The sequence below is a fragment of the Clarias gariepinus genome, chromosome 2 (assembly GCF_024256425.1).
Source record: "Clarias gariepinus isolate MV-2021 ecotype Netherlands chromosome 2, CGAR_prim_01v2, whole genome shotgun sequence".
NCBI lineage: Eukaryota > Metazoa > Chordata > Actinopteri > Siluriformes > Clariidae > Clarias > Clarias gariepinus.
In genome coordinates this window covers 30,673,872-30,700,734 of record NC_071101.1, presented here as the reverse complement: position 1 = coordinate 30,700,734, position 26,863 = coordinate 30,673,872, and the positions used below count along the sequence as shown (strand labels likewise).

Here is a 26,863-nt window from a genome sequence, read left to right as displayed (position 1 = left end):
TAACATTTTTCATAATACTTAATGCTGTCTTTCTCCCAACCCATTCTTTTTTTTTTTTTTGTAAATTTGCATACGCATTTATATTTTATTAAAAAAAAAAATTTTTTTTAAATTAAAATAAAATAAACATAAAGTAATTCTTAAATTCAAAATTGTTAAGATATTACAACATGAATTTGACATGGTTACTGACACTACAGACACTACTAAAATTACATTTAAGCAGCAATGTTTACAGGTCATATGTACTTTACACAATTTTTTGCATGAATACTTATAATTGGCATTTTAAATGATTATTGTTTGAAGCGAGACAGTATAACACTGGAAAACGCCATTTTGGTGCACATATAAAATCATCTCTCCAAAACAGCTGACTTTAAATTTTTAGGGTTTATTAGGTCAGGCAAGATTTGTCACTTCCACGTTGCATAACAATTTAGAAATTTCCCCATTGTGGGACGAATAAAGGTATATCTTATCTCAAACTTCAGAAGTAGCTTCTTTGTCACACACATTTTCTGTGTTATATGTATAACAAAAATCAGCACCAATACTGTGTTTTGTCTGTTAACCAATTAGTTAAATAAACTTTAAAGGACAGGGAAGCTGAGGAGAGTGATGCAACCTACAAAACTCCAACTAGATGCTGAGTGGTATTTAGGGAAGTAAGTAAAAATACTTTATATGTTAAGCTTTTCATGTAAATACATAATTTCATAAATATATATAGTGATGTGTTACAGTACAGTAATTTCATGTGTTACAGTTAATTTGTAATTGCTTAGATGTTAAGACATAAAGTAGTCTGTCTTGCATGAAAGATTTTCAAAAAGATCTCTCTCCGTTATTGATGTCTGAAGACCAAGCAAACAAAGAGATTCAGGAATTTAGGAATTTCTTTACTTAACAAAAACAACAAGGCATTTTGTTATTGTAAAATTTCTCACGTTTCATATTTGTAACATTATGTAATGTTCATTCACCCTCCATACAGTTCTCACGGCATTGACTAAGGCAACAGAGGTTTATGCAATAAACACTCGTTTCAAAGAACTGACCTGCGTCAGTGTTGTGGTGAAGAGAACTATAGGAAGCATTGGACGTTTTAAGGAAGGCTGCTCTGGAAAATAGAAGATGATAGAAAATGAGACTTACAGTTGGTGGTAATGTAACCTACCAGATTCCAACCAGTAGATCAAGTGTGTTTAAGCAGAAAAATCAACTGTATTGGACACACCAAAGGTTACCAACCCCGTAAAAATAAGGTATTGTCCTGTAATGTGAATCTAAAAGACCTGTTCTGTATTGATCCAATATGGGACTTTCTTTGTTCTGTATTTTTGAGATGACATGGCGGCTTAGTGGTTAGCACTGAGGCCTTGCATCTCCAGTGTTCTGGTTCGATTCCTGCCTTGGGTCTGCCATGTACTTTGCATGTTGTTCCCATGCTTGGTGGGTTTCCTTCGGGTACTCCGGTTTCCTCCTGCTATCCAAAGACATCCAGATTATGCTAATTGGCATTTCCAAATTTCCTGTAGTGTGTGTGTGTGTGCCCTGATGGATTGCACCCCGTCCAGGGTGTACCCCACCTTGTGCTCCTGGGATAGGCTCTAGCCCCCACCCCCCATTACCCTGTACACAGAATGAACGCAGTACAGACGATGAGTGAGTGAGTGAGTGAATTAAGTGAAAAACTGTTTATGGGTGAGAAATATCAAAGGTCAGATTACTAAGAATCTGATTGAGCTTCCAAGTTAGTACACCCTCATAAGCAATGGTCTTAGAGAATCAATTGTTGTTGCACATTAATCTGGAAAGTTCATAATCTTTCCAAACAATTTGGAGCATTTCCAACATAAGGCTTGGACGAAATTCTATTACGCAACAGGACAATGATCTGTAGTACATTAGTAAATCTACATCAGAATGGCTGAAAAGAAGATTTAAGAATTAATGTTTTGGGATGGCCTGGTTAAAGTCCAGACCTCACCCCAACTGAAATGCTGTGGTAGGACCTATGCTAAAGCGAATTCATAAAAACCTCAATGACTTAATTCAATGTTGTAAAGATGATTCTGTCAAAATTTCTCCAAAATGATGTAAGAGACAGATAGTCATACAGAAACCATTACTTCAAGTTATTGCTGCTAGGTGGATCTACAAGCTTTTGAGTTATGCGGGGTACCTAGTATTGCCCAAGTATTTTTTTGGCTTTACTTTTGTTTAATAAATAATGGCACAGTGAAAAAAGTAATATGTTGTTGAATTAATTAATATTATTTGATGGTGACAGTGATGCTTAGTCATTAATGTTGCAGTGCCTTACTCACATAGTACAGTACTCACATATTTAGGCACACCTTTGGAGCATCATTTAGGAGAACATTTATTTAGGAACTGGGAAGAACACAGAGAACCTAAAGAAAACAACACAGCCACTGATGGAACATGCAAATATGCAAACCATAAACAATAACCTGTGTTCAGGATCAAATCAAGTAATTGTGGGTGTAAAACAGTAATGCTATTCTTAACTTATTAGAGTAATATGTAATTAAATTGTAAAATATACCAGTCAAAAGTTTGAACACAAGTTTTGATTGATTTCCTACATTCTTGCAAAATAGTTCAGATTTTCAAACTTTCAAAATAACACCTATGGCATTAGGTAATTAAATAACAGTCAGTTGTTACTTTAAGACATGTCAGGTCAGCTGTTCTGGAATAGTTTCTTCAAGGACATTATTGTCATTTGTAAATTGCAAAACCTATCAAGCACTATGATGAAACTGGCTTTCAAGAAAATTCTTTCCACGGAAGCAAGACCAAAACTTCCCTCTGCTGCAGTGTATACAAGGGGGTGGCAAAAAGTGTTAAGATTACCTCTGTTTTCACTGTATGTCTTTCCTCAAATGCTTTAAAACCTAAAATTTGCTATTGATGGTCTGTCCCCAGGAGATAAATTCTATATGCACAATGCCATGAAATGGTTGAAAAGGACGATGAGCATGCCCTTGGTTGAGCTGCCGACCTGCCTCGCCTTACTGTGAAGATTGTTGCTTTGTTTCAGGGTTATACTCATACACGCAAGTTTAGTCACTGGTAATGATTGTCAACATAAAGAATCTGACATCCACAGCACTCTGACAGAGTTCTTGGTTCTTGTGGGCAGCCTAGGGACCATAAAGAATGAACTTCATTATCATTGCTTTTTTATCTTGCCAACTTTAGACTGAAGGGAAAGTTGACCGTTGCTTTTTCCACCAATTGCACAATGTGCCTTCTAAACGTGGACAGCACTAAAACTGTAGTAGCACTGTCAGTTTTCATCTTCAGCCATACATCACTGCACCACAGTGGTGGGATGAAAGTCACTATCTTGTTCAAAGCTACCACTCTCCTACATGCCACTGTTTTTGGGGAAAAAAAACATAATCGCATTGAAACATAAACCCTGTGAACACTTCAAGGTAGTCATTATTTGTCATTATTATTATAGAGATACAGTGACTAGCAGAAATATTCATCTCCCTTAAAAGCCATCAAAATTGCCTGAGTAACAGATAACACTTACATTTGCCAGCATTTGTTATTCTTTCAAAGGGAATTTTTACAGAAAATAAAATATTTCTAAAAGGATGAAAAATTATGCTTGCATATATATTCAATTGCTTCAGAATAGTATTCATAGAGCTACCATCTTCTGTTGGGGAATAGGTTAAACTATGTTTGCACAGTATGTGCATTTATGTCAAAGTGTATGTCCTTTTGAGCACTAAACAAAACATCTGAGTAGGATCTAGGTCTGGGCACTGGCACACAAAACCTTTTTTTACACTATTTCTCCAATGGTCACAATCAGAATATATCCAATTTTAAATGTATAAGATTGTAATTGTGTGTGTGTGTGTGTGTGTGTGTGTGTGTGTGTGTGTGTAATTTGTACTTTCTCTCCATACTTGATGGGTTTCCCCCAGTCCATAGCCCTGCAACAGGTTGCACCCCAACCAGAGTGTACCCTGCCCTAATTTCCATAATATAGGCTCCAAGTTGCCGCAACTCTACAAAGCTAAAGCAGTATAAATAATGGATGGATGAATAGATGGATTGACTATTCATTCACCACTATTTTTAAGGGATAGAAGAAATAAAGTATTGTGTTGGTGCTGATTTGTGTTGGCTCATTGCCAACATGATCCCTCTTGGGCTGGAAGGATTACATTTTGGACACATCTGTCCAGCAAACAAACTGTAAAAGCTATTCAACTATTTTTTCAGGTGGTCTGTGGTAAATATCTGTCCTTTTTGGCCTTAATTCAAAATAGTAAGACTTTACAGTACTTACTTTACCTATAACTTTAGCTGTTATACCGTAAGTGTGACGTAATAACCATTACACTTCTTGAAAGGATTCCACCAGATTTTGCAATGAGGCTGTGGGGATTTCTGCCTAATTAGCTACACAAGCATGGAGAGCAAGACGGTCTTTTGAAATGCAGACAGAGAAAACACCTGGTGGTGTCTCAGTAGTGACAACTGGAGGACAACTTCGAGTTTTTTCATCCTGTGAATATCTTTCATGTGTTTTTTTAAAAAATATTTTTAGTACAGCATGTCAATAAGAACTTGATATATATTATGACTGATATCAGAGCATCCATTTATAAGTAAATATTAGTATCTCAGCTAAACAAACATTAAAGCTGTTTCACAGAAAAACTACTACATCAACAGGTCTGCAAAAAAACACAGCCTATTAATACAAGATTTTTTTTTTCCTGGCTCCAGTTCAGACTGATGACAGCAGAAAAACCTGCTCCCAGCTGAGATTCTCCAGACTTAGATCAGGTGGGCCAAAAGAAAAAGTGCAGTTCAAGATCAGTACCATGGACAGTAACATTGAGTGCTTAGGACTGTCTTCACTATATGACCAAAAGTATCTGACCATCACGCTCATATGTTTTCATTGAGCTTTGTGTACAGGGCATTGTCATGCTGGAAACTTTTTAACCAATGCAGTACTTTCTTTATTATGATTTTTAATAACTTGAAAGGAAGAAACACAGTAAATATACTATATATTTTTTTCCACAGCAAAATCTTAAAACTTAATCTTCTGCAATATTGGACAATGAAAATCACAGTAATACAATCAGTGGGTCACAGTCCCTGCAAATATCTTGCACTGACATTATTAATGCAGTTTATTAATTATATGCTCCTTAAAGTAGTTCCTTAAATAAGCTACATGTTTTGTTGTTAAAAACACAGAAATGTCCTCAAGAGATCACAGATTTGTCATTCCTATGCTTGTTTGGACATTTGGTCACTAACAAAATACACGCACGCACGCACGCGCGCGCACACACGCACAGGTAGTCTCTCTAGGCTCCAGCAGGCTACACGCGCGCGCATTACAAAGCGACGTGCTGGTGCGCTTTTTCACGAGCACGTATCAGCAGCCTGGCGGTGGATAAAAAGCCAATCTCCACCAGACTGGTATTCAGACCCCGCGATTTGTTCCTGCGTGAAGCCTTGATTCCTAACGTAGGTCTGGCGATCACGTGACTCGGGGCGCTCGACTTGGCTGCTGCGGGAGGCTGAAGGCTCGTCGGGCTGCTGTGCGTTGTGAACGCGCCGATCTAACATTTAGTTCTGATATTTTCATTCAGTACAAAGGAGCGAGTCCCAATTTATTATTTTGACGATTATGACTCTGGTCATTATTTGGGACGGGCGCTGAGAACAGAGGGCACCTGCTTTCCAGAGGAGGACGGCGGGATGATGAAGGCGCGACGGCATCACTGCCACAGTCACCTTGCGCCGAATAACACGGAGAGCCGAGACGCACGAGCAGTGATGCACAGCGTCTGCAAATAGCGCGCTTTCTCTCTAGCGCGCCACTCCATCCGCTCGTTACCGAACCCACGGCGCTCTAAAGAGCCCGGATGCGGCTCCCGTTTGCTCCGTTGCTCCATTGTCCTATTCAGCGGTGAGGATTTGCGCCTCTGTATCTGCGCGGTAGAGCCTTGCACCAGCACCACATCGTTACAGGTGTTCCGCTGTTCTGCGAGATTCGTGTGCTTTGTTTTCTCAACGGTTTCTTTGAACTGCTCTGTAGATGCGTGTCTTGAATAAGTACGAGCGGCGCTGGCCTCTTGGCATTCTCCTCACTCCCAGCCCTGCTTCCCGGCAGTCATGCCCAAGGTAGGTGGCAGATAATGCCCAGGGCGTCGCGATGGGCCACCACGGCGACGAGAAGGACCGCGTTGTGATCAACGTGGGCGGCATCAAGCACCAGACGTACCGCGGCACGTTACGCACGCTGCCAGGCACGCGCCTCTCGTGGCTCGCCGAGCCCGACGCCGCGAGTCACTTCGACTACGACGCGACGGCCGGTGAGTTTTTCTTCGACCGGCACCCTGGTGTCTTTTCGCACATCCTTAACTACTACCGCACGGGCAAGCTGCACTGCCCGGCGGATGTGTGCGGTCCGCTTTACGAGGAGGAGCTCGCCTTCTGGGGCATCGACGAGACGGACGTGGAGCCGTGCTGCTGGATGACCTACCGGCAGCACCGCGAGGCCGAGGAGGCGCTGGTCAGTTTCGGCGGCGGCGCGCTACTCGATGTCGGCGGCGGCGGCGGCGGCGGCGCGCACGATGAAACCGAGGCAGAAGGCGGCACGCACGAGGCGCCCGCCGAAGGAGACGAGGGAGCGGAAATGACGCGGCGCCTCGCGCACGGAGACTCACCCGAAACCCGCTCAGGCCGCTGGAGCCGATGGCAGAGGAAGATGTGGGCGCTCTTCGAGGATCCGTACTCCTCCAAATACGCGCGGGTGAGTGCAGGACCAGGCTGGACGCGCCACGTGTAATATTGTTATAGAAACGTATAACCTGTTTGTACTGACTGAGACATGAAAATGTGTAATTGTTCATTGAGCATTTGTTCATCACATGATTATTAACGCTGTTGCTTAGGCAACTTGCTGAGCTCCTACTTCAGTAGCTTACTGAATGACCTTGAAGAGGAAAACATCAAGAATTCACCCTCTTCTGCCTAGTAAAGTGAAAGACCTAGGCTACATGTAAAACACGATAATGATCACACATCATCGAATACTCAAATTCCAGTTATCTTCTTAATGAGTTCTTAATGAGTAATTGTGACACAGTACCATTATAGCTGTGGAGAATTTGCATGTGTAAGGATATTGCATTTTGCCTAAAACATTGAGACGAAATCCTGCTTAGACCTGTAATAGTGAAGACAAAGTGTGTTCTCTCTTGTCACAGAGTGCTGTGCATTTACTTTGATGTCCTAAAAGCTGCAATCTCCACCCATGGAGAAACACACACACACACACACACACACACACACACACCAAAAGATAAGACTGGCCCATATCCAGCCACTCTTCTTACTATTATCCCAGCAGCATTCTCACCATGTGGCCAGTAACCTTCTAAGTGTGTCTAAATGTGATTCACAGCTTTCACACAAGTTTTGGCAGTTAGGTTAAAACAGGTCAAGTGAACAAGGGCTACTATGACCTGAAGGTCTGGCACAGGAAAGGCACAAGATGCCAGGTTTCCGGACCCAAAATGAACAGGCTCTTGCAAAAGTGCTACAAGCCATCTACTCAAAAAACTAGTGTTTAAGAAAAAAAAAAGGATGTCTTGACAGAAAAGGAGAATTGTGTAGAAGTAGTATATAGAAGGAGCACTTGAACAGGCTACTTGCAGCTGCTCCTGAAGAATAGTGGTGATGCAAACCTGCTGGAAGGACATCTTTTATTAATTTGGCTGTGACCGGGAATGTCCTGCTCCACTGCTGCGAGTCAGGGTGGAATGTGTGTGTGTGTGTGTGTGTGTGTGTCTGCCCTGGCTGAGAGCTGCTGCAACTGCTGATCCTACCACAGAGAATGATGAACTTTCTGATCTATAACAATCCTAGTGATTGCTATCCTATGCTAATTAACTTTCTTATGTCTAGAAATCAGATCAGGCCATTGTTTAAAAATAAACTGTTTTTACTACTGCTTCTTTGTTTCTATTAAATCAATGCAAAGTGAGAATACATCATCGAATGTATTATTGTCTTCTTATTGTCTCCTGGATTATTGTCCAGAAAACCAGCACTACCCACTAGTCAGGGATGTTTTATTGAAATGATGAAAAGTGACGGCAATTAAGCTGTGGATGCTATCACACACACAAGCAATTGAATCCTGATATTTTGTGTTGCTAATTTTATTTATGGATCGTTTTAAGACCTTGCACGGAGCGTGTTGCTAGCATCTGCGGTAATGCTTTAGGGTCTTTTCTCAGCATGAAGGAACTGAACTGGGTGTGTTTTTCCCGAGCCAATTCAATTGTGTGCAAGTTATTTTTAGTCTCTCTCCATCAAACTGTAGATCTTAATTACATTACCACTTGACAACTCAATTACTTGCTGCAATCACCATCGAAGTATCTTTTTATCTCTACTTAAAGAATAGAAGCCTCAAAGGGATGTTTCCAATGAGGTGTGAGACTCATCTGGGCAATCAGCAGATCAGGGAAGAAAAAAACATGGATTTATAAGTGCCCTTCAAGGCTCCAATGGCGACTGGTGCTGTCCTGATTCCACTTAAAACTCTTCTGCCTCGAGCAGGGCTTAGCTCTACTATCCAAGTGCATTTGTTTATTTAGTTGTTCATTCATTTTTCTTCAGGAACCATTTCATCCTGGTTAGGGATCCTAGGTGAAATTTTAGATAACCAGTCAACCTATCAGTATGTTTTTTGAAGGTAAAAAGAAACCAGAGAACCTAGAAGAAATTCACAAGCACACAGAGTGGTGGGGGCTGTGTAAAACTCCACACAGAGAGAATCCAAGGCTCAGTATCGAACCAGGGACCCTGGGTCTGTGATGTTATGTGATCTAATGTAACGCAATGTTACACTATGCAGCCCTATCCAAGTACAATATTACTGTAATTTGCAGGACCTACACTCTTACTCTATTTTATTAGGAACACCAAAGTTGTGCTTGTTAGGACTTGTTTTGGCCTTTTCTTGTACATTAATTCTGCCGAAAAATTATTTTAGAAAGTTTTAGAGAGTTTTAGAAACAGACATAACTGCATCAGAAAATCTCCCAACTTACTCCGTCCCAACGATGCTCTACTGGATTCAGGGCTGGTGTTTGGGTGTATGCCCAACTACTCTGAGCTCACAGTCGTTTTCTTGGAACTAGTTTGAAGATGTTGTGTTTTGTGACATGGTACATTATTGTGAACATGAAGAGATGAACTTGCTTAACAATAATATTTAGATGAGCTCTGGCAATTAAATGTTAGTTTTTTTTTTTTTAGTTTGTTTTACGATGCCCAGTGTACCCTGAGGAACCATTCTCCATACTATTACACCATTACTACCAGCCTAAACTGTTGGACTCATGGAATTCATAGTCCATGGATAGCCTCAGATTCCTGTTCTTGACTGACAGGACTGGAGCCCGATGCAGGCTTCCGCTTTAGCAAAGCCATCTTAAGGTTTTATGTCTTGCCTATTCTGAGATGATTTTCTGCTCACCATAGTTGTACATTAATAAGGCATTTCCAGCTACACATGATTTTGGTTTTTTCGCATTATTCTATATGAACTCTTAGATTAGCAGTTTTTAAAATACTTGAACTAGCCCATATTATACCCTTAACAGACAAAGTCACTAAGATCACATGTTTTTTTTTCCATTCTAATACTAAATGTGACTCTACTGAACCTCTACACCTGAATCTTTTTGATTTTATGCACCCAAAAGCTATATTTTGAATTAACGATTATAAGTACTGTAGATACGATACTTATAATAAAATAATATAATAATAAAAGAATAATATATATATAATATTGTACAAAATAAGATAATTTTTAAATATTAATTATACATGGCAAGTGAAATGGAAAAAAACCTGCATTGTATTACCTGAGAATTTAAATTACATAAATACTTAAATAGTACTTTGTTTACAATCCCTTTACAAAACAATGACAGGACAGTAGTCCACATATGTAGTTTGAGTAAAAATGCTGTGTTGTAGCAGCAATTGAAAATGAAAGCTATTCTGAAATTTGATATGTGTAAAAGACATTTGACATTGTTTTCTAACATCTGCATTTCTCCAATCTGATGCTTGAATACAAGGTGTGTTTTAGGCATTTTTAGCACTTTTACAAATGCTTTATCGTAGATTGTAGGGTATGAAGATCAGTGTGTGCATTATCAGTTTTGGATGCTCGTGTAAGAGGCCAGCTGGCTGCAAATGTGTGTGTTAAGAAGATGGTTGATTGAACTGTGGGCCTGAGTGTGGGCTTGTCCAGACTCGCTTTCTCAGTAATTATCCTCCCACATGTCATTCATTAGCCTGCCTTGCAGGAGTATGTGTGTGTGTGTGTGTGTGTCTCCCTGTGTTAACAGCACAACGTCAACCAAAGACACCCCATTCTCCATTAATCACATAACAAATACAATGACGCACGTAAGGCTTACTCATCATTGTAGCCCATTCTTGTTTTTTTTACTGTAAATGCCAACTGGAATAGTAGCTGGATTCAGTTCTTTTGAGACTCTAAGATGCATGTGGTTCTGGAATAAAATCAGATGTCCACATACTTGGCTATGTAGTCTATATTGAGATTCATAATCATGATCCGATCAGCATGTCAATCACTAGCTAACATAAAGACACAAAGCTGTTAAGAGGCCAGTGAAAGTTTCTTTCTATTGTGACAATCTGTATTTTTCTGTATAATCCCCTGCTACACTAATGCACTTATCACTTAAAACACTAGTGCTTTAAGAGTGCTTTTAAGACTGGCCTCCCCTTAACTCTTTTAATGGCCAAACATGTGGAAATGGCTTGGATTGAGGTCAGGACTGTACAGTGGGATGTGGCAGTAACACCCATCCAAATTCCTGTAATGTGCAAGTGGTGTTGGTAAATGATTGTGTGTACGGTTACCACACACAGATACATCTTTTCTGCATCCGTCAGAGAGCAAGTTGGAGACAAGTTATTCATCGATTTTTTTAAAGATCAGACGTTCCACTTACTGAATGTTCACAGGAAACGATTGCAGTGGGCTCTGAGCCACATTTTTACTGCGGCTAAGCGTCTCATCAACGTACTGTGCTTGGAGTCTTTAAAAAATGGCACTTTTATGTCTTCATTCATAGGAAATTCATAATCACAAGTCCTAGTTTGACTTGAACACCCATCAGAATGGGTAAAGCGTTCTACAGCAGTACATCCCAACCTATCTCTGTAACACAATTCATTCCATGCCAGTGTTTCCAAATCTGAACATTTTCAATAGATAAAAGCACACATTTAACAAAAAATTAGGGGGGGCAAATAAATAAATAAAAATTCAGGCCAATATCAAAACCATCTACAACCCAAAAAAGATGTTTTTGGTGTTAATAATGATATTTATTTAAATGTCATTTCAGGTTTGTGGGTCTAAAAATGACTCATGATACATTATGATATAAAGTACTGGGCACGGGGCATTTTTGGATTCATAAACTTTTGTTTTCGACTGTGTTGAAACAAGCAGAAGTGATTCAAAACAAGTTAATATTTCATGATTTGTCCATGTTTTAATTTCTACACTTACTCGCCCACTCATCATCTAAACAAATTTCTTTTGATCGTGTGAAGCTGCCTTGCGACAATGACAACTGTTAAAAGTGCTATACAAATAAAACTAAATTATTTAATAAATAATTGAATTATACCGCTTCATCCTGTATTCAGGGTCACAGGAAGAACTGGAGCCTATCCCATTAGACTTACGTATGGTACAATGCGGGGTGACACACACACACAGATAATAGGACATTTCTATTTATCCATCTCTGTAGTCCAACTAGGGACTGTGAAGACCAATAGAGACCATTGTATTTGTTCCTATTTTTACAACCACAGTTGTAATTTTTTATGAAACAAAAATAAAATCTAAAGCTGTTCCATCGGTTTCTCGTTATTATTCAAAAAAAAAAAATAACGCAATTTACACAAACAGTCACTAGGTAGCTCAGTGATAGATCTCTCGCCTGCCATGCGGAAGGGCCAGGTCCGATTCCCAGCCAATGCCCAAACCCCAACCACTGCATGCATTCCCGGCCAGTTGTGTGCAGATGGTCCGCTGTGACAACCCCTTGACAGGAGCAGCCGAAAGACTAAAAACAGTCACTCTGCCCATAGCAGAAGTACAGTAAATCGTAGGTCTAATGGCATTCTTCTTTTGCATCCTACAAAGCCATTAGTTATGCATCATAGATACATTTGAACAGCGATCATGTTTAGTAATTCATCAGCACAGCACATTATGGTAACACCTGGTGAGGTCACTGCTGTGGCACAGCAGGACAAAGAGCACAGAGAGATATCACATGGCAACCCAGACGTGGATGATCAAATATTTCGTGTCTCACACTGTGATGAATTAGATTGTCAGGCAATATTAGATAAGGTGAGATCACTAAGTGCTTTTGAGATTACACACACACACACACACACACAGACACACACACGCACACACACAGATGCCTGAGCATTTCTTAGGTAGGTCAGAAGTTAACAAATGGTTATTGACTCATGCGATTGAATGCTGGATTGTTTATGTTGGTGGTTAAGAAACCGTTTTGTTATCAATATTAATTATTAAAGGCATTTTTATGGTCTGTGTGGCTCTTTTACTATGCAGAGCTATGCAAGTATGTGAGGAAAAGTGATTTCTCCTGAGTTTGTCTGTGGTCTCTGTAGCTCTCTCAATTTCTCTTTCGTGAAATCTTTCCCTCTTTTTCCTCTATCATTCCTTCATTAATACTGCTCCACTATCATAACCCATTCTCATTCATATTTTACTGTTTTCTTCATTTAATTCCAAATATGGCATAATTCATCTTTCCATCTTCCTCCTCCTGCTTTGACATATTCAATGACTGGAATTGCTTTGAGTCTTTTCCCCTGGCAGATTGCTTCTCTGCCTTTCTCTTTCCCTTCAAGAGAACCCTATCATCTCACTTGTCCTTCACTATACATGTCCTTCATTGCCCCCCCACCCCCCCATTCTTCCTGATTTTGCACTCCACCCCCCCTCCCCTTTTAAAATCTAATGCATTATTCTGTCTGGCTATTCGGTTCCACTGCTAAAAGCACAGCCCTGCTTTACAGAGCCACACAAGTCAGTCTCAGTGCAAATGTAGGCTTACTGCCCCAGTATCAGAGCATGGTGATCCTAATGATGAATGAAAAGGTACTGTTTGTGTATTTGTATGTGTGGATTTGAGTTTTCACAGTAGCTGTAAAAATAAAAGCATTCCAGCTCTCCACAAATGACCAATTAAGCAGATCCAGTGAATTTTCTCTGTTTGATTAAGTACTGGGTGACCCAGAGATAAAGCTCCTGTGGCGAAGACAGAGAGACTTAGTGAGATGCAATATGCTGTGGAAAGGCTTTCAAACAAGGCATTGGGTAGCTTTCAGGAATAGCTGTTTAAATGTTTGCAGGGCAATACAGCCCTTGGATGATCCATTAAATGTTAATATACAGTATAATGAAATCAATAGCTAATGATGGCCATTTTGTTGCCAATTACAGTGTAATAGAATTGATTGATTAAACAATCTAACTTGCATCCACAAAAATAAAATACATTAAAAGGTACAGTAAAGAAAAAAAACATTAATTTGACTTAAATCTAACGTGTGTTTTATGTGAATGAAGTGGGTTACAATAAGACAGTTTGTTTTACACCATGTATTTTCAAAGCCCTGTAATAAAAATGAACTTGTTATAATAAGCCAAGCTCACTGTCAAGCACATGACCCTGGTATTGTGAGGCAGCAGCATTACCCATTGCACTGTCATGCCACACACAGCTTAATCAAGTACAGTGGAACCTTGGATTGTGCGTGACTTGGTCTGCAAGCGTTTTGCAAGACAAGCAAAATTTTAAAAGAAATTTTAACATAATAAACGAACAATGACTTGATATACGAGTAGTAAGCATGTGCTTTGTCCACCGAGCGTCAGATGATCACAACTGAGCCAATGATTCTTCTTTCTTGCATGGTGATGGATTATGACTAATCGCCTCCCATGCTCAGTCTCAGTATGCGCGTGTCACGCGTATAGTCAACATCCGGGCGTAACACAAGAGCAAGTGCCATTAGAGAGGTTCCTTGTTAAAGATTCAGAGTCTCTCTCTGTCAGAAAGCACTGCCCCTGTTAGTGTGTGGGTGTGCGAGTATCATGAGTGAAGTTCATTATTAAAGTTTCCATTAGCGTGTGTGCGTGTGTTTGTGCGCATGTGTAAAAGTCATCCTATATAGTAGCTGGCTACTGTGTATGATGGGCAGGAGGGAGGGTCGTCCTATACAGTAGCCTCCTCCCTCCTCTCGTCTTACCTCAGCTTCACACCCAAACACACACATACACGCATGTCTGTGCACCAACACACACACTAAAGGAAACACTGCTCTGTTTCAAAGGTAAAATGCAGGTTAATTAGTTTTATTTTTACTTAATATTTGGTATTCATTATTTTTATACGACTATTTTGGGTTGTAGAACAGATTAATTAAGTTTACATTAATTCTTATGAGGTGAAATTTGCTTTGATATACAAGCATGCTTCTGGAACTAATTATACTCGCAATCCAAGGTTCCACAGTACTTTAGTACTCTCGTCATATCTGACTTTAAGTCAATGTCAAATTCCTTGTGAGATGTTATAACATAATGAGATCATTGTCAGAGTAACACCAGTTCCTACGGAAAGCTCAATTTCCCAGCATGAATAGCCTACTCACACTCTTCTGACTACTGATCACACACACCTGAACTCTATTACTCACCAGACTACTTAAGGACACTTTGCACCTTGCATTTGCAAAGTAAACTCTCAGCATTACAGTCATTATCCGCATCCAAGGTTTCACTGTGCTTATATTCTAAATTGCGTTTGTGGAACTGTTTGCTTGTTATTTTATAAAATGCCATCCATACTGCAATTACTTCATTCTGATCCCTCTTTGCTGACAAAATTCAGGAAGACTAATATTTTTATGGGAGTTATCTATATAAATAAAAGAAAGATTTTAGTCAGAACTTGCTCTTTCAATGACATTTTTATGTTTCATACGTAAAGAATTGGAGGATCTGAAACCAGTGTCAGAAAATCTTCTGTCTGTCTGTCCAACCAGATTTTGTCATAGCTTCATGCAAAGCTGGCTGGACAGACTTTGGGGAAACTTAAGTTAACCCCGCACCATAAATGAAAGCTAAATTTTGAGAGTTCAAACTCAAATCAGTATTTGGCTGAAGTTAAACAAGTTCCATAAATTACATAAAAATATTGTAGATGTGAAGTTATGCATAGTTATGTGCCATAAATTTTGATTAGAACTTACTGGGTTAAGTAAGTAAGTCATGTGATACTCAACCTTACAAAATTTTATTTCTTTGTCTTAATAAGTTATGCAGAGAGTTCTGCTGTATAGAAAGACAAGCAGACATGTACGTGGGCTTTACCTTGACTAGCGTAAGTACCTATCATTGACGGGTAAAGCAGTTTTAGAAATAGTTAAAAGGTTAAAGCTAAAAATAAGTTGTTCATCTCTAATGTAAGCAGTAAATATTATTACTTCAGGTTGAAGCCTACATTCATGTCTGCCTGTCTTTCTGTACGGCAAAACTCTCTGCATAACTTATTAATACAATTAATTTAAAAGAATTGTAAGCTTATGTTGTACTACTTTCATCAGTTGGTTTTGTCTCAAAACTACTCCAGTATGTTATAAATCACTTTAGCGCTGTTATTTTAGCTGTAAAAATATTAACTAACCCCAATATAAATATTCAGTATAGATTTTCTAATTTATTTCTATTGTTGCAGGTGTTTGTTTACATTGAGCAAGTAGCTTATTAGTATTTTATTTTAAAGTAGATTATAAAATCTGGCACATAACTGTTCATAACATTGGCTTTTACTCAACAGGTTGATTTAATTTACGGTACAGATTAAAATTCAAGCAGATATCTAAGTACTGCAAAAGTTTCATAAAATTCTGTCTAGCCGTCGATTTACAACGTGCCAACAGTTTGATGCATGTGCAGTATGCTAAAACCTGTGACGTCATCAAACATTCAAATTTTCCTGAGACTGGTTTTGGGTCTTCCAATGAATTAAATGTAAAGATATTAAAAAGCGAGGTGTTCTACAGACAAAACCTTTCTTTTATTTATATAGATTACATTAAAGCTGATCAGCTTAATTTTAGCTTTAACCTTTTAACATTTTCTAAAAATGCTTTTCCCATCAACAATGGGTACTTATGCTAGTACATAATATTTTCTGTTAAATTCGACTAATGCATGGAGGCAAATTTTGTGTTGGGCACAAAAATTGTTGTACAAAGTGTTGGATGATTTAGTGTGACCGACTGACAGCTTTAGATCCTAGCTCGACCCTGAGCTCAGGTTACTGTCTGTACAGGGTTTACTCATGTTCTCTGTGTGTCCACATGGCTTCCCCTTACATTATATTCTTTTTATAAAACACGCCAGTAGGTGGATTGGTTTCACTAAATGGCCTCTGGGTGTGAATGAGTGTGTGATATCCTGTGCTGGGCTGGCATCCCATACAGGTTGTGTTCTTGTCTCATGCCCAGTGTTCTTGGGATTGGCTCCAGATCCAGTGCTCTTTGATCAGGATAAAGCCGTTACTAAAGGCGAATGAATGAACACACAAGCTAGATTGATGCAAAACTGGGAGGGGGGTTTTAGGTGACTTGTGGAAAAGCTTGATGTTAATGACAGTGTAAAACTTTTAAAGAAATACCTAAAAAATAAGAACACATAAATTGACCTTTGTTATGCTTAAGCACTATTAGCTTCACTAAAGTCATTTTTAATGTAGCCTGCTTTGTCGTGAGCAGAGCACATCACCATCAGATTCTCTTTTCATGACCATTAGTATATAAAACATACAGCTGAAGCATTTTCTTCAGCGATGCCTATGAGCACTCCCAAAATAGACGTGATTTTTAATTTGGGATGATTGTCATATAATGACTGTTGTTGTGAAAATGTTGATATTTTGACTTCTACAAAGCATCACTCAAGCGTTCAGCAAATACCCAATGCATTCTCTTCAGTCGTAAACCACATTGCTTCTGGTCAGATGTCCACCACCTATTTCTGTGTCCTCTACAAACAGCTACATCCAACCCAAACTCCTCTCATGTTTCAGTGAGGGGTTAAAGCCCCACAGGGCTCGTCATCCATCCTCCAGGATGAATCAATGTGCCCTTGCTGACCTTGCCTGAGGCAGCCCGCAGTCTCCAGTGCGAGGGGCTTAGAGAGAAAATTAGCCAAGAGAGCTTTTCTGGCACCACTTTCTCAGTTGTCCTTGGGCTTGAGTGGTGACCTTGAGCTTCAGCAGTAGCAGAAGAAGGAGAACGGCTTAAGTGACACACTCCCGTTGACACGGCAATATTGTGTGACTCATAGAGAAACTGAAGCAGCAACATTATCCTTCTGAACTCCTTCAAATTCTGCTGAAACTGCTGTTTAGTAGCAATTAGTATTGCTATGATGGTGCGTTTTGTCCTTTTACTCTATCGTCCTCTTCGCACTTTGCAGAGTTTGAAGCGGATTTGAGAAACATTCAACATGCAGCTGATGACTTGCACACACGTATAGGGGTATGGTGCGGGGAAGTGCAATCAGTGCAATACAGCAGGAAGTCATGTATGAAATAGCTTGGAATTGTAATTAAGGAAGCATATTGCTTACACTGACTGCCTTTGATGTAATTGATTTCAAGGATATTCATTCAGACTCCTCCACACACACACACACACACACACACACACACATACACATACTTGCTTCCTATGGTAATTATTTTCTTCTCTTTTTTTCACACAGTGGGTGGCTTTTGCATCGCTGTTCTTTATCCTGGTTTCCATCACTACGTTTTGCCTGGAGACTCATGAGGCCTTTAACCCCATCATCAACCGCACAGAGATTGAAATAGTGGACAATGAAACTATAGTGCGTGTTTACCCAGAGACCGAGACCATGGTGCAGCTCACATACATCGAGGGGGTCTGTGTGATCTGGTTCACCTTCGAGTTTTTAATACGAGTCACTTTTTGTCCTGACAAACTGAAATTCATAAGAAATGCCCTAAACATCATTGATTTTGTGGCCATTCTGCCTTTCTACTTGGAAGTGGGACTGAGTGGCTTATCCTCCAAAGCGGCCAAAGACGTGCTAGGTTTCCTGCGTGTCGTACGTTTTGTCCGGATTCTGCGTATCTTCAAATTGACGCGACACTTCGTTGGTCTGCGGGTGCTGGGACACACACTCCGTGCCAGTACCAATGAATTCATCCTTCTCATCATCTTCCTAGCCCTTGGTGTCCTCATATTTGCCACCATGATTTACTACGCAGAACGTATTGGAGCCAACCCTAACGATCCCCGTGCTAGTGATCACACACATTTCAAGAACATCCCCATTGGTTTTTGGTGGGCTGTGGTCACCATGACGACACTCGGCTACGGGGACATGTATCCTCAGACAACATCGGGCATGTTGGTGGGGGCACTTTGTGCTCTGGCTGGTGTTCTGACCATTGCCATGCCTGTGCCTGTGATTGTCAACAACTTCGGCATGTATTATTCTTTGGCAATGGCTAAACAAAAACTACCAAAAAAAAAGAGCAAGCATATCCCACGGGCACCCCAACTGGGGTCCCCCAACTACTGTAAGTCAGCTATTAACTCGCCAAGACCCAGCACTCACAGTGATACCTGCCCTCTGGCCCAGGAAGAAGTCTCTGAAATTAGATACCAAGGTAGGACATCGAGTACCATACCTGTTTCACAAAGACCAGTGACTTTACCAAACAGTGAGTACATGAATAACAAAGCACACACATAAATATATATGAAACATATAATTAATACTTGCAGTATGTCATGATACTGAAGGTAAGCTTTGAACTTCAGGATATTTCAGATTGTTTATACTGAATATTATTACAATTATTCACAACAACTAAACAACTAAAACATTACATCATAGACTAGGGCTGGGTAAAATTATTATTTTGATACACTGGTTAATTATGTTTAATTTTTTTATGTTTTAAAATTATTACAAACTGACTGGAAGCATCTTATTTTCAGTACTTGGAAATAAGCCAGATTTATTAAAATACTAATTTTTGATAAATAAACTTTTTTGGAACAATACAGCATTACTTTTTTGTCAAAAGTATGTGAAATTTTATGTATTGATACATATTATGTATGGTAGAAATGTTTTTTAGAATTATATGCAATTTCTGCCATATCACAGCAAGAATGTAGACATATCATTAGCTGGATAACTTACAGTAACTGGGCCTATGTGAGCACTTAGTGTGCTTCCTTTATGTGATTCATAAGAATATTGTAGAGCAAAACTGCCTTGTTTAAATTCTAATATTTCTATCATTCTCATACATAATGGGTCAGAATCGTTAGGTAAGTATTCTGTAGTAAACTAACCACTTGTATTTGTTTAATTTCAAGATTTGAATTATGACTAAATCCTTCACTTTAAGACCTTCACTAAATGGATTTATGAAGGCCTAATTGTAGTTCAGCATTATACACTGACCAGCCTTAACATTAACATCACCACCAGCTGAACTGAATAATATTACAGTGGAACGATGGATTGCGAGTAACTTGGAGAGAGATTCCTTGTTAAAGATTTTGAGTCTCTCCCTGTTGGTTAGTTGTGTGCGCACACGCGAGTGTCAATTGAAAGGTTCTTTGTTAAAGAAGTTCCCATACAGAGCAGTGTTTCTGTTAGTGTGTGTGTGTGTGTGTGTGGACAAACACACACATTAACGGAAACACTGCTCTGCCGGGATTCTTTTCAAAGATAAAATGCAGGTTAATTTGTTTTATTTTTACCTTATATCTCGGATTAATTATTTTTATATGAATATTTTGGGTTGTGGAAGTATCATCGGAGTTTCCATTATTTCCTATGAGGGAAATTCGTTTTGATATACGAGTATTTTGATCTTCAAGCACGCTCCCGGAACAAATTATGCTCGCACTCCAAGGTTCCCCTGTATTTATATACGAGTACTGGTGGCAGGATCAATGGCATCCAAGGCTCATCTATGCCTGTGGGGAGTAAAGGCTAGGCTGTCCGGTTCGATCCCACAAAAAAGCTAATACTGGACAAGATAGAAAGGTATTGGAACACTTAGTGGACCACAGTCTGGAGTGTATGAAGCTTAGCAGGCAAAGACTTCAAGGTTGTTGATCCGGCATCCAAAATCCCCAGATAGCAATCTGACTGAGCATTCATAAAATGCACCAGACAAATAAAATCCGATCCTGCAACAACAAAAGGTTCTGCTGCTAACGTCCTGGTGCCAGACAGCACAGCTCACCCCCATAATTGGCTTAAGGTTTTGCATTTTAATGTTATGGCTGATTAGTGTATTAAAAAATATGATGCCACTGTGATGAGAGTTTTGTAGTTGCTATTATCATCCTTGTCTTGTATATATGCAAATTGATGATGGCAGTGATTTTTAAATTCAGTCCCAGGCCCAGTATAACATGCTTATTTTAAGGGTCTTCAGGATTATTTACAGGAGATGTGCAAAACCTACATTCAGTTAGGTGGAAAAAAACTATTTTCTTTTGCACTGTTTTTTAATGTAATACAACGCTTTTATAATAACTTATATTATTGACAACAACTTGAGTAAAAAGTTGAATCGTTCATGAATTTCCAAAGTCTCGTAGTATTTGGTTCACCCCGTTTTTTTCCTTTTGTGCCCTAGAGCCGACATGGACTCTATTCATGGAAGTTTATAAGTTTTGGATGTAAACGTACTGTATAAGTGTCACCTGAATAGGTGCTTCAAAAGAAAAACATGAAGGAAAACATGAGGAAATCTTCCCTTGTGTACAAAAATAGTTGCCATGATCAATATTAAACTTTTTCTCAAATTTAAATGTGAACCTAGAAATATTTAGCATACAAATATGTTTCAAAATATTTCAAATATTTAAAAATTCTAAAACTTTCCATTTATTTAAAAAAATCAACAGCACTGTAGGTTATGATCGGACTTAAAACAAAGCAATGAATACCGGGTCAAAGTACAGCCTGTGAGCTTTCATTCTTTAGGAATATCATACGGTAGACATTATTCTTCATTTGACCATCTAATATTTCTGATCAGCGAATGCCGTTGAATGAAAGATGTCTATGTTTAACCCAGAAGTGTCCTGTCCATGTTTGTGCAGATTTTAAAGTAAACGGAGAGCCGTCTAAAGCGGCCCTGGCCAATGAAGACTGTCCGCACATCGATCAGGCTGTATCCCCTGAGGAGGTTTTCAGCCCCGTAGACCGTGAGAGACCCTGTTTCCTGCTCACCTCTGCAGATCGGGGCAATCACATAGGGGCAAGAGTCAGGAAGGGTACGTAACCAGCGAGTCTCTGTTAACAGTGCCTAGATTAGTAAGAGCACGCAAGGTGCTTACTGTGGAACAGAGCAGCTGTCAATCAAGACAGCTTTTTTTCTCTGCAGATAGATTAACTAGCCAGCATTCCCATGATGCAGCCTATTTCTCAGCCCTTCAGACCTTGATTCTCTTCTCTGACCTAAAATGTTTACGGCATGGAAAAGGAATGGCAGCGATGCAGGTCCTCACACATAACAGTTAAAAACTAGTTATTGATATTATACTTATGTAACAATTTATTTTAAAATGAACAAAAAACTGTATTATAGGGACCTTTATAGATGTTCTTGTCCTGGTAATAAGTCATGCATGCAGATTTACTACGGCAGGTGGGACTGGTGATGGAGAACCTCAGAGAGGTCCAGCATGGGGTATGAGGCATGTGGTCACATGACAAGAACACAGCCAGTGCAAGGTTCTCAGGCCACATACACATTACAGGCACATTATAGGTTCGTTGCTCAATTCTGGTGTTTTGCTTAAATCTAATCGTACTGCTTTTGTGGTCCATTTGGTCATAGCCTGTTTTTTTAAGAATGTAGTCATCTTTATGTTATAAAGAATTTATCATTCTGATTTCATGGCCACAAAAAAGCAGATCTCGAATTTGATTTGGAAAAGCGGCTGAAAACCTTTCCTTCATACGTTCAATCTTAGTGGTCGCTTTATCTTGATTGGCTCTTCATGGATTCTGAGTTTATACCTGGAACTTCTGCAATACTGAAATACACCAATGACAGGATGTTTCTTTTTGTGTTCACACAGCCCTGAAACAAATCTAAAATATCTGATTTTGTGACATTTAGGCAAAACATCGGCGTTGTGTCACTTAAACCCTGTAATGTGATGGTGATCTTAGCCCTTAGGTTCAAATATAGTACAGTATATACTAACTTACTGCACAACCAAACCAGCCGTACTGTAAGTTAAGGTGCGATAATAATGTTGCAAGTGTGTTATTTTATCATGGAGAATCCCGTAACTCCAAAGACATGACCAAAAGCTGACTGTTGTGTGAGCAGGATGACTGCAATTATATCGTACCTCATTTGATGCCAAGGTGAGATTGTTTTCACTGTGAAACACAGGCAGCTATGGTGTTAGGATCTAGTCAGAGTAGGCAGAAGTTAAAACATTCCAGTGTCCACAGACCAGCATGGAGAACAATTGTGATCTTTACTTAATCGCACTGACACATACACTGGAACCATTTTGCTGTGATATTTCATGATGAGCTTTAATAGAGCGATAAGTTGGCATGTAGTTTCTTTAAGCTCATGTGTCTGGCTGTGTTCTTTGGTGTCTCTTTAAAGCTGTGTTGTTATGGTTAGCACTGTGATACCACCCCGTGCATGCAGTAGACAGTCTAATGCATAACGCATAACACGCATGGAGGATGACGCGGTTGACCCGGTGATCGGTCACTGTCAACTCATTCACCATGAGCATAACTACATGACGGGTCTTACTCACTAATGCACCCCAAGTGCTTAAATATACTCTTAGTCATAAATATGCCCATGAACACATACACAGAGAAACATGTTTGGAGTATAAGAATGCACTTTGGTGTACTGAAAGCCCTTTCTCTCTTCAAATGAAGGTTATGAAAAGCCATGGAGCCATAGCAGCATGTCTGGAGGCGTGGCCTCAGTGTCGGCCCTCCCCTGCAGCCCGCCCTGTCTCATGCAGCAGGCCCACTCTCCCATCCCATCCATCCTGTAGCATGGACAAGCAAACTAACCAATCAGAGGCTCCGCTCTGCAGCGCTGCGCTGAGATGCCCGCCCACACTGTGTACCATCTGTCTCTCATCAGCCTTCAGTTCTTCAGTATCACTTTCCAAACATTCCCACCTTCTTCTTCTTCTTCTTCTTCTATCTTTGTCATCACTCTTCTGGTTCTGTTCCCTCAAACCTCTACTGACATTGTGTTATTTCCCATAACATCATCTTCTGTACTTCTGTTTGATTTCCTTTTCTTCTTCATCCTGTCTTAGCTCCCATCCTTACTCCAGGCCCCCTGCACTATCATGCTTTCACTTTCTCTTTCTCACCAACCCTTCTATCCTTCAACCTCTCTTTCCCTCTTTCACTGTTTATAAAGCTGTGGTTTTTCATCAGGTGCTATCGGACACCATTTTGAAAAAAAAAAAAAAAGTGAAGAAAAGAAAAGACAATGGCTTTTTCATAGAGTATTTCATAAAGCTTTCAGAAAATTGCCATGGAATTAAACGCAGTTAGTAACACTAACCAATCATGATTTTAGTGATGCACACATCACCAACATAAATCTATGACTGAAGAAAACTCATTTGCATTGCATGCCTTGCATGGGAAACTGAGAAAAACAAATGTAAGTCTAATAAAATCATGTAAGGAAATTTTGTTTTACATTTAACATCCGAAGCTTCTTTACAAAACCTAATGCAGAAACAGTATGTTATCATTTAAGATGATATAAATGACATGTAGCAACCAGAACATTTTCTTTGCTGACATTTTTCTTTTTTGCCTTTCCCCAAACCGTGAGCTTGTGTGCGTTTGAGCACACGCCGTATTTCTAATAGTAGCAGTGGTTTGGTTGATCACTCAGCTTTTCTTCTTGAAAAAGACTAAAATGCAAACAGTGAAATAATGCACTTTACCTTTGATCATTCTGAAGCAGACTTATTCCACTTTACTTCAGTCAAGCTAAGGAATTCAGAATTCAGTGTTTATTTTTAAACATAAATTCAGTTTCACCATGGTATTTGCAGTAATATTTGTTGTTCTCTGTAGCAAAGCAAATATAAAAACGTACTATGTAAAATATACATGTACTTCGCAGAAAAAAGAAAAAAAAATATGTATGTACTTTTGAAGTTATTTGGGGAAAGGTAAATGCATGCACTTTTATGCAAAAATAATTAAAGTACCGTATGCGAATGACACTGTAAATAAAAACATTGCATGAAATAAATTTTGTACTGAATCCATGTTTGGACTCTGTTTTTATTTGACAGAACACACATACACATCACTCTCGTTGCCTGGCAACAAGCTCTGCACACCTCCATTACAATGGTTTCTCTTTGACCTTTAACCTCTTCCTTTCATTGAATTGTTCAGTGGTGATGTTGGTGGTGATGGTGATGGTGGTATATGCTTGTTTCTAAAGAGCTGTAGTTGTAGTAATGGCGCGAGAGTTGTGTCATTGGATCCCGTAAGAGGTCAGGAAGGTCAAAGAGGATGTGTCCTTTAGGGGGTGTAACAAGAGAGAGAGAAAAAAAAGCAGGAGCGGTGATGACTTTGCCCTGCTTTGCACACTAGCATGACTCACAGCATTTCCTGAGCATGCGAGAAACTAATGTGTGACGTCCTGTCTAAACCTTCAGCTCACACAGCATGCTGAGATTTAACAGTCTTTTGTACCATAATACGTGTATATGTGTGTGTACACTGCTGTTTTTGTGAATGCTGCTTTCTTTGGCCAAACATTGTGTAGCACATGGTAAAAAAAAAAAAACATATCCTTTACCATGAGTCTTTGGCAAAGCGCATTTTCACTAGTGTCCATTTCACTGCCTTGGACTATCCCACTGTGCCCGCTTGCATGGTTTTGCTCCCCGTTCCCTTCCATCTGTCTTCTTTTTGTTGTTGTTGTTGTTGTTGTGCTTGTTTGGTGTATTAATATGATTTTTCCTTGTTGTTTGTTGTTGTTGTTTTCTCTTCTTTATGTGTTTTTTAGAAGCCCAACGAGTGAGCCGAAGCAGACAACCAACAGAGTCAGTGTGTGTTATGAACCATGGTGTTCCAACCACTATGTGTGTCAACCATAAAGCCACCTCTCCCACCTGATAGTGCTGTAGCGTGTGTGTCTGTGCGCATGCGGATGTAAGTGTGTGTGGATGTCTCTGTATGAGTGTGTGAGCATATATGTACACTAGCATTATTTCTGAGTGACAGAAATGAACTTAGCCCATATGTAGCACAGTAGCACAGAGAAGCTGTTGTCGTTCAGCCGTATGTACCTCTGTTCCGTGACCGGTTATTGTGCTGTTGTATTGTGTGAAGTGCCTATTGTTTTGTGTGTGTGTGTGTGTGTGTCGGTGTTGTATATAATGCTTTTATGTGCTGATGCATCAAAAATGTGACCTAGCAAATATTTGTTTTGTTTTTTTTGCTGTGTTTTTAATGTTGTGAACTGTGCTGCGGTATTTTTTAAGTGATTAGAAAGGTAGTGTGAAGTCATGCCTACGTAGGGAAAAAATTAACTGAGCACTAATCACTTTTGTTTTTGCACTAACATAGCAATTATATAGGCTGGTAAACACATTTGCACTGTTTGCACCTGTTCACCTGTTTCTTTATCTAGATAACAGTCAGAAACCTAGGCTTGTAGCACTCCAGGTTCAAGTGATGCGAATAATCGAAATTGGCTGACAAAAGCAGAGGACCAAACTTCCTACTGAGAATGAATGAATGAAAAGTCCCTATTATTATGTCACCTGAGCTGCTTTTTAGCGAAGCTGTAGCGTGTCTGGATTGCTCTCTCTCTAAAAATTACTTTCAGACTTTTTCGACTGACAATCCAGCACAACAAACTATGACGTGATTCTGGCACACACGTTTATCTATAGCAACACCAGAATCATACAGGGTTTTAACCTGACAGGTGCACATTCGAAACGAAACAATACTGTGTCTTAGGTTTAATCCGATATTTATTTTTCATATTTGTGGAAATGTACAGTATGCCCAGTTCTTTGGGACCAACCTGAAACACTGCCAGTCAGAACTTTGGAGATGTCGACGTCACACTAACAACATGCTGGACTGTTTGTACACCCGACACCAAAAGAACACATGTTTGTGTCAATGATGAGATGTTTCAGAGTGCAACTGTTTAATCGACATACTGCGTAGTGTGATTAGTGATTCAAAACACAAGATGTTGTTTTCATTGATGATTTGATTTGTTGAAACAAATTTGTGTCTTTTTTCCTGAGGAAAAAAAAATTACAATGAAAAAAAAAAGAAACAGTAATAAAAATATTAACGAAATGTTTTGTGTGCATCGTGTTTCTCAGAATTTGAAAACTAAATTCAGAAATAACACTTTTAGGGTAAGAAATACTAGGAGGCATTTATTGAGAGTGAATTACAAAAATATCAAAACAAAAACAATCATTACTAAAATTATAGAACAAAAGTACTCCCTATAGAGAGATTGATTTTATACATTTTAACTAACATTCTGTTAATAGG

General features: G+C 39.4%; 1 protein-coding gene across 4 annotated transcripts; it reads left to right on the top strand.

The window, feature by feature from the left end:
* Window positions 1-5,637: 5,637 nt before the first annotated feature.
* Window positions 5,638-26,598, top strand: kcnc1b (potassium voltage-gated channel, Shaw-related subfamily, member 1b). Of its 4 annotated transcripts, none has more exons than XM_053491151.1 (4): window positions 5,638-6,841; window positions 17,993-18,926; window positions 21,397-21,570; window positions 25,344-26,598. In XM_053491151.1, the coding sequence occupies exons 1-4, from the start codon at window positions 6,242-6,244 to the stop codon at window positions 25,451-25,453; spliced, it is 1,818 nt and encodes a 605-aa protein (XP_053347126.1). In that variant the 5' UTR covers window positions 5,638-6,241; the 3' UTR covers window positions 25,454-26,598. The 4 variants fall into 4 exon arrangements, with proteins under 4 accessions (XP_053347126.1, XP_053347124.1, XP_053347125.1 ...); XM_053491149.1 differs by having other exon boundaries at window positions 17,993-18,980; XM_053491150.1 differs by having other exon boundaries at window positions 23,219-25,430.
* The last annotated feature ends 265 nt before the right edge of the window (window positions 26,599-26,863 follow it).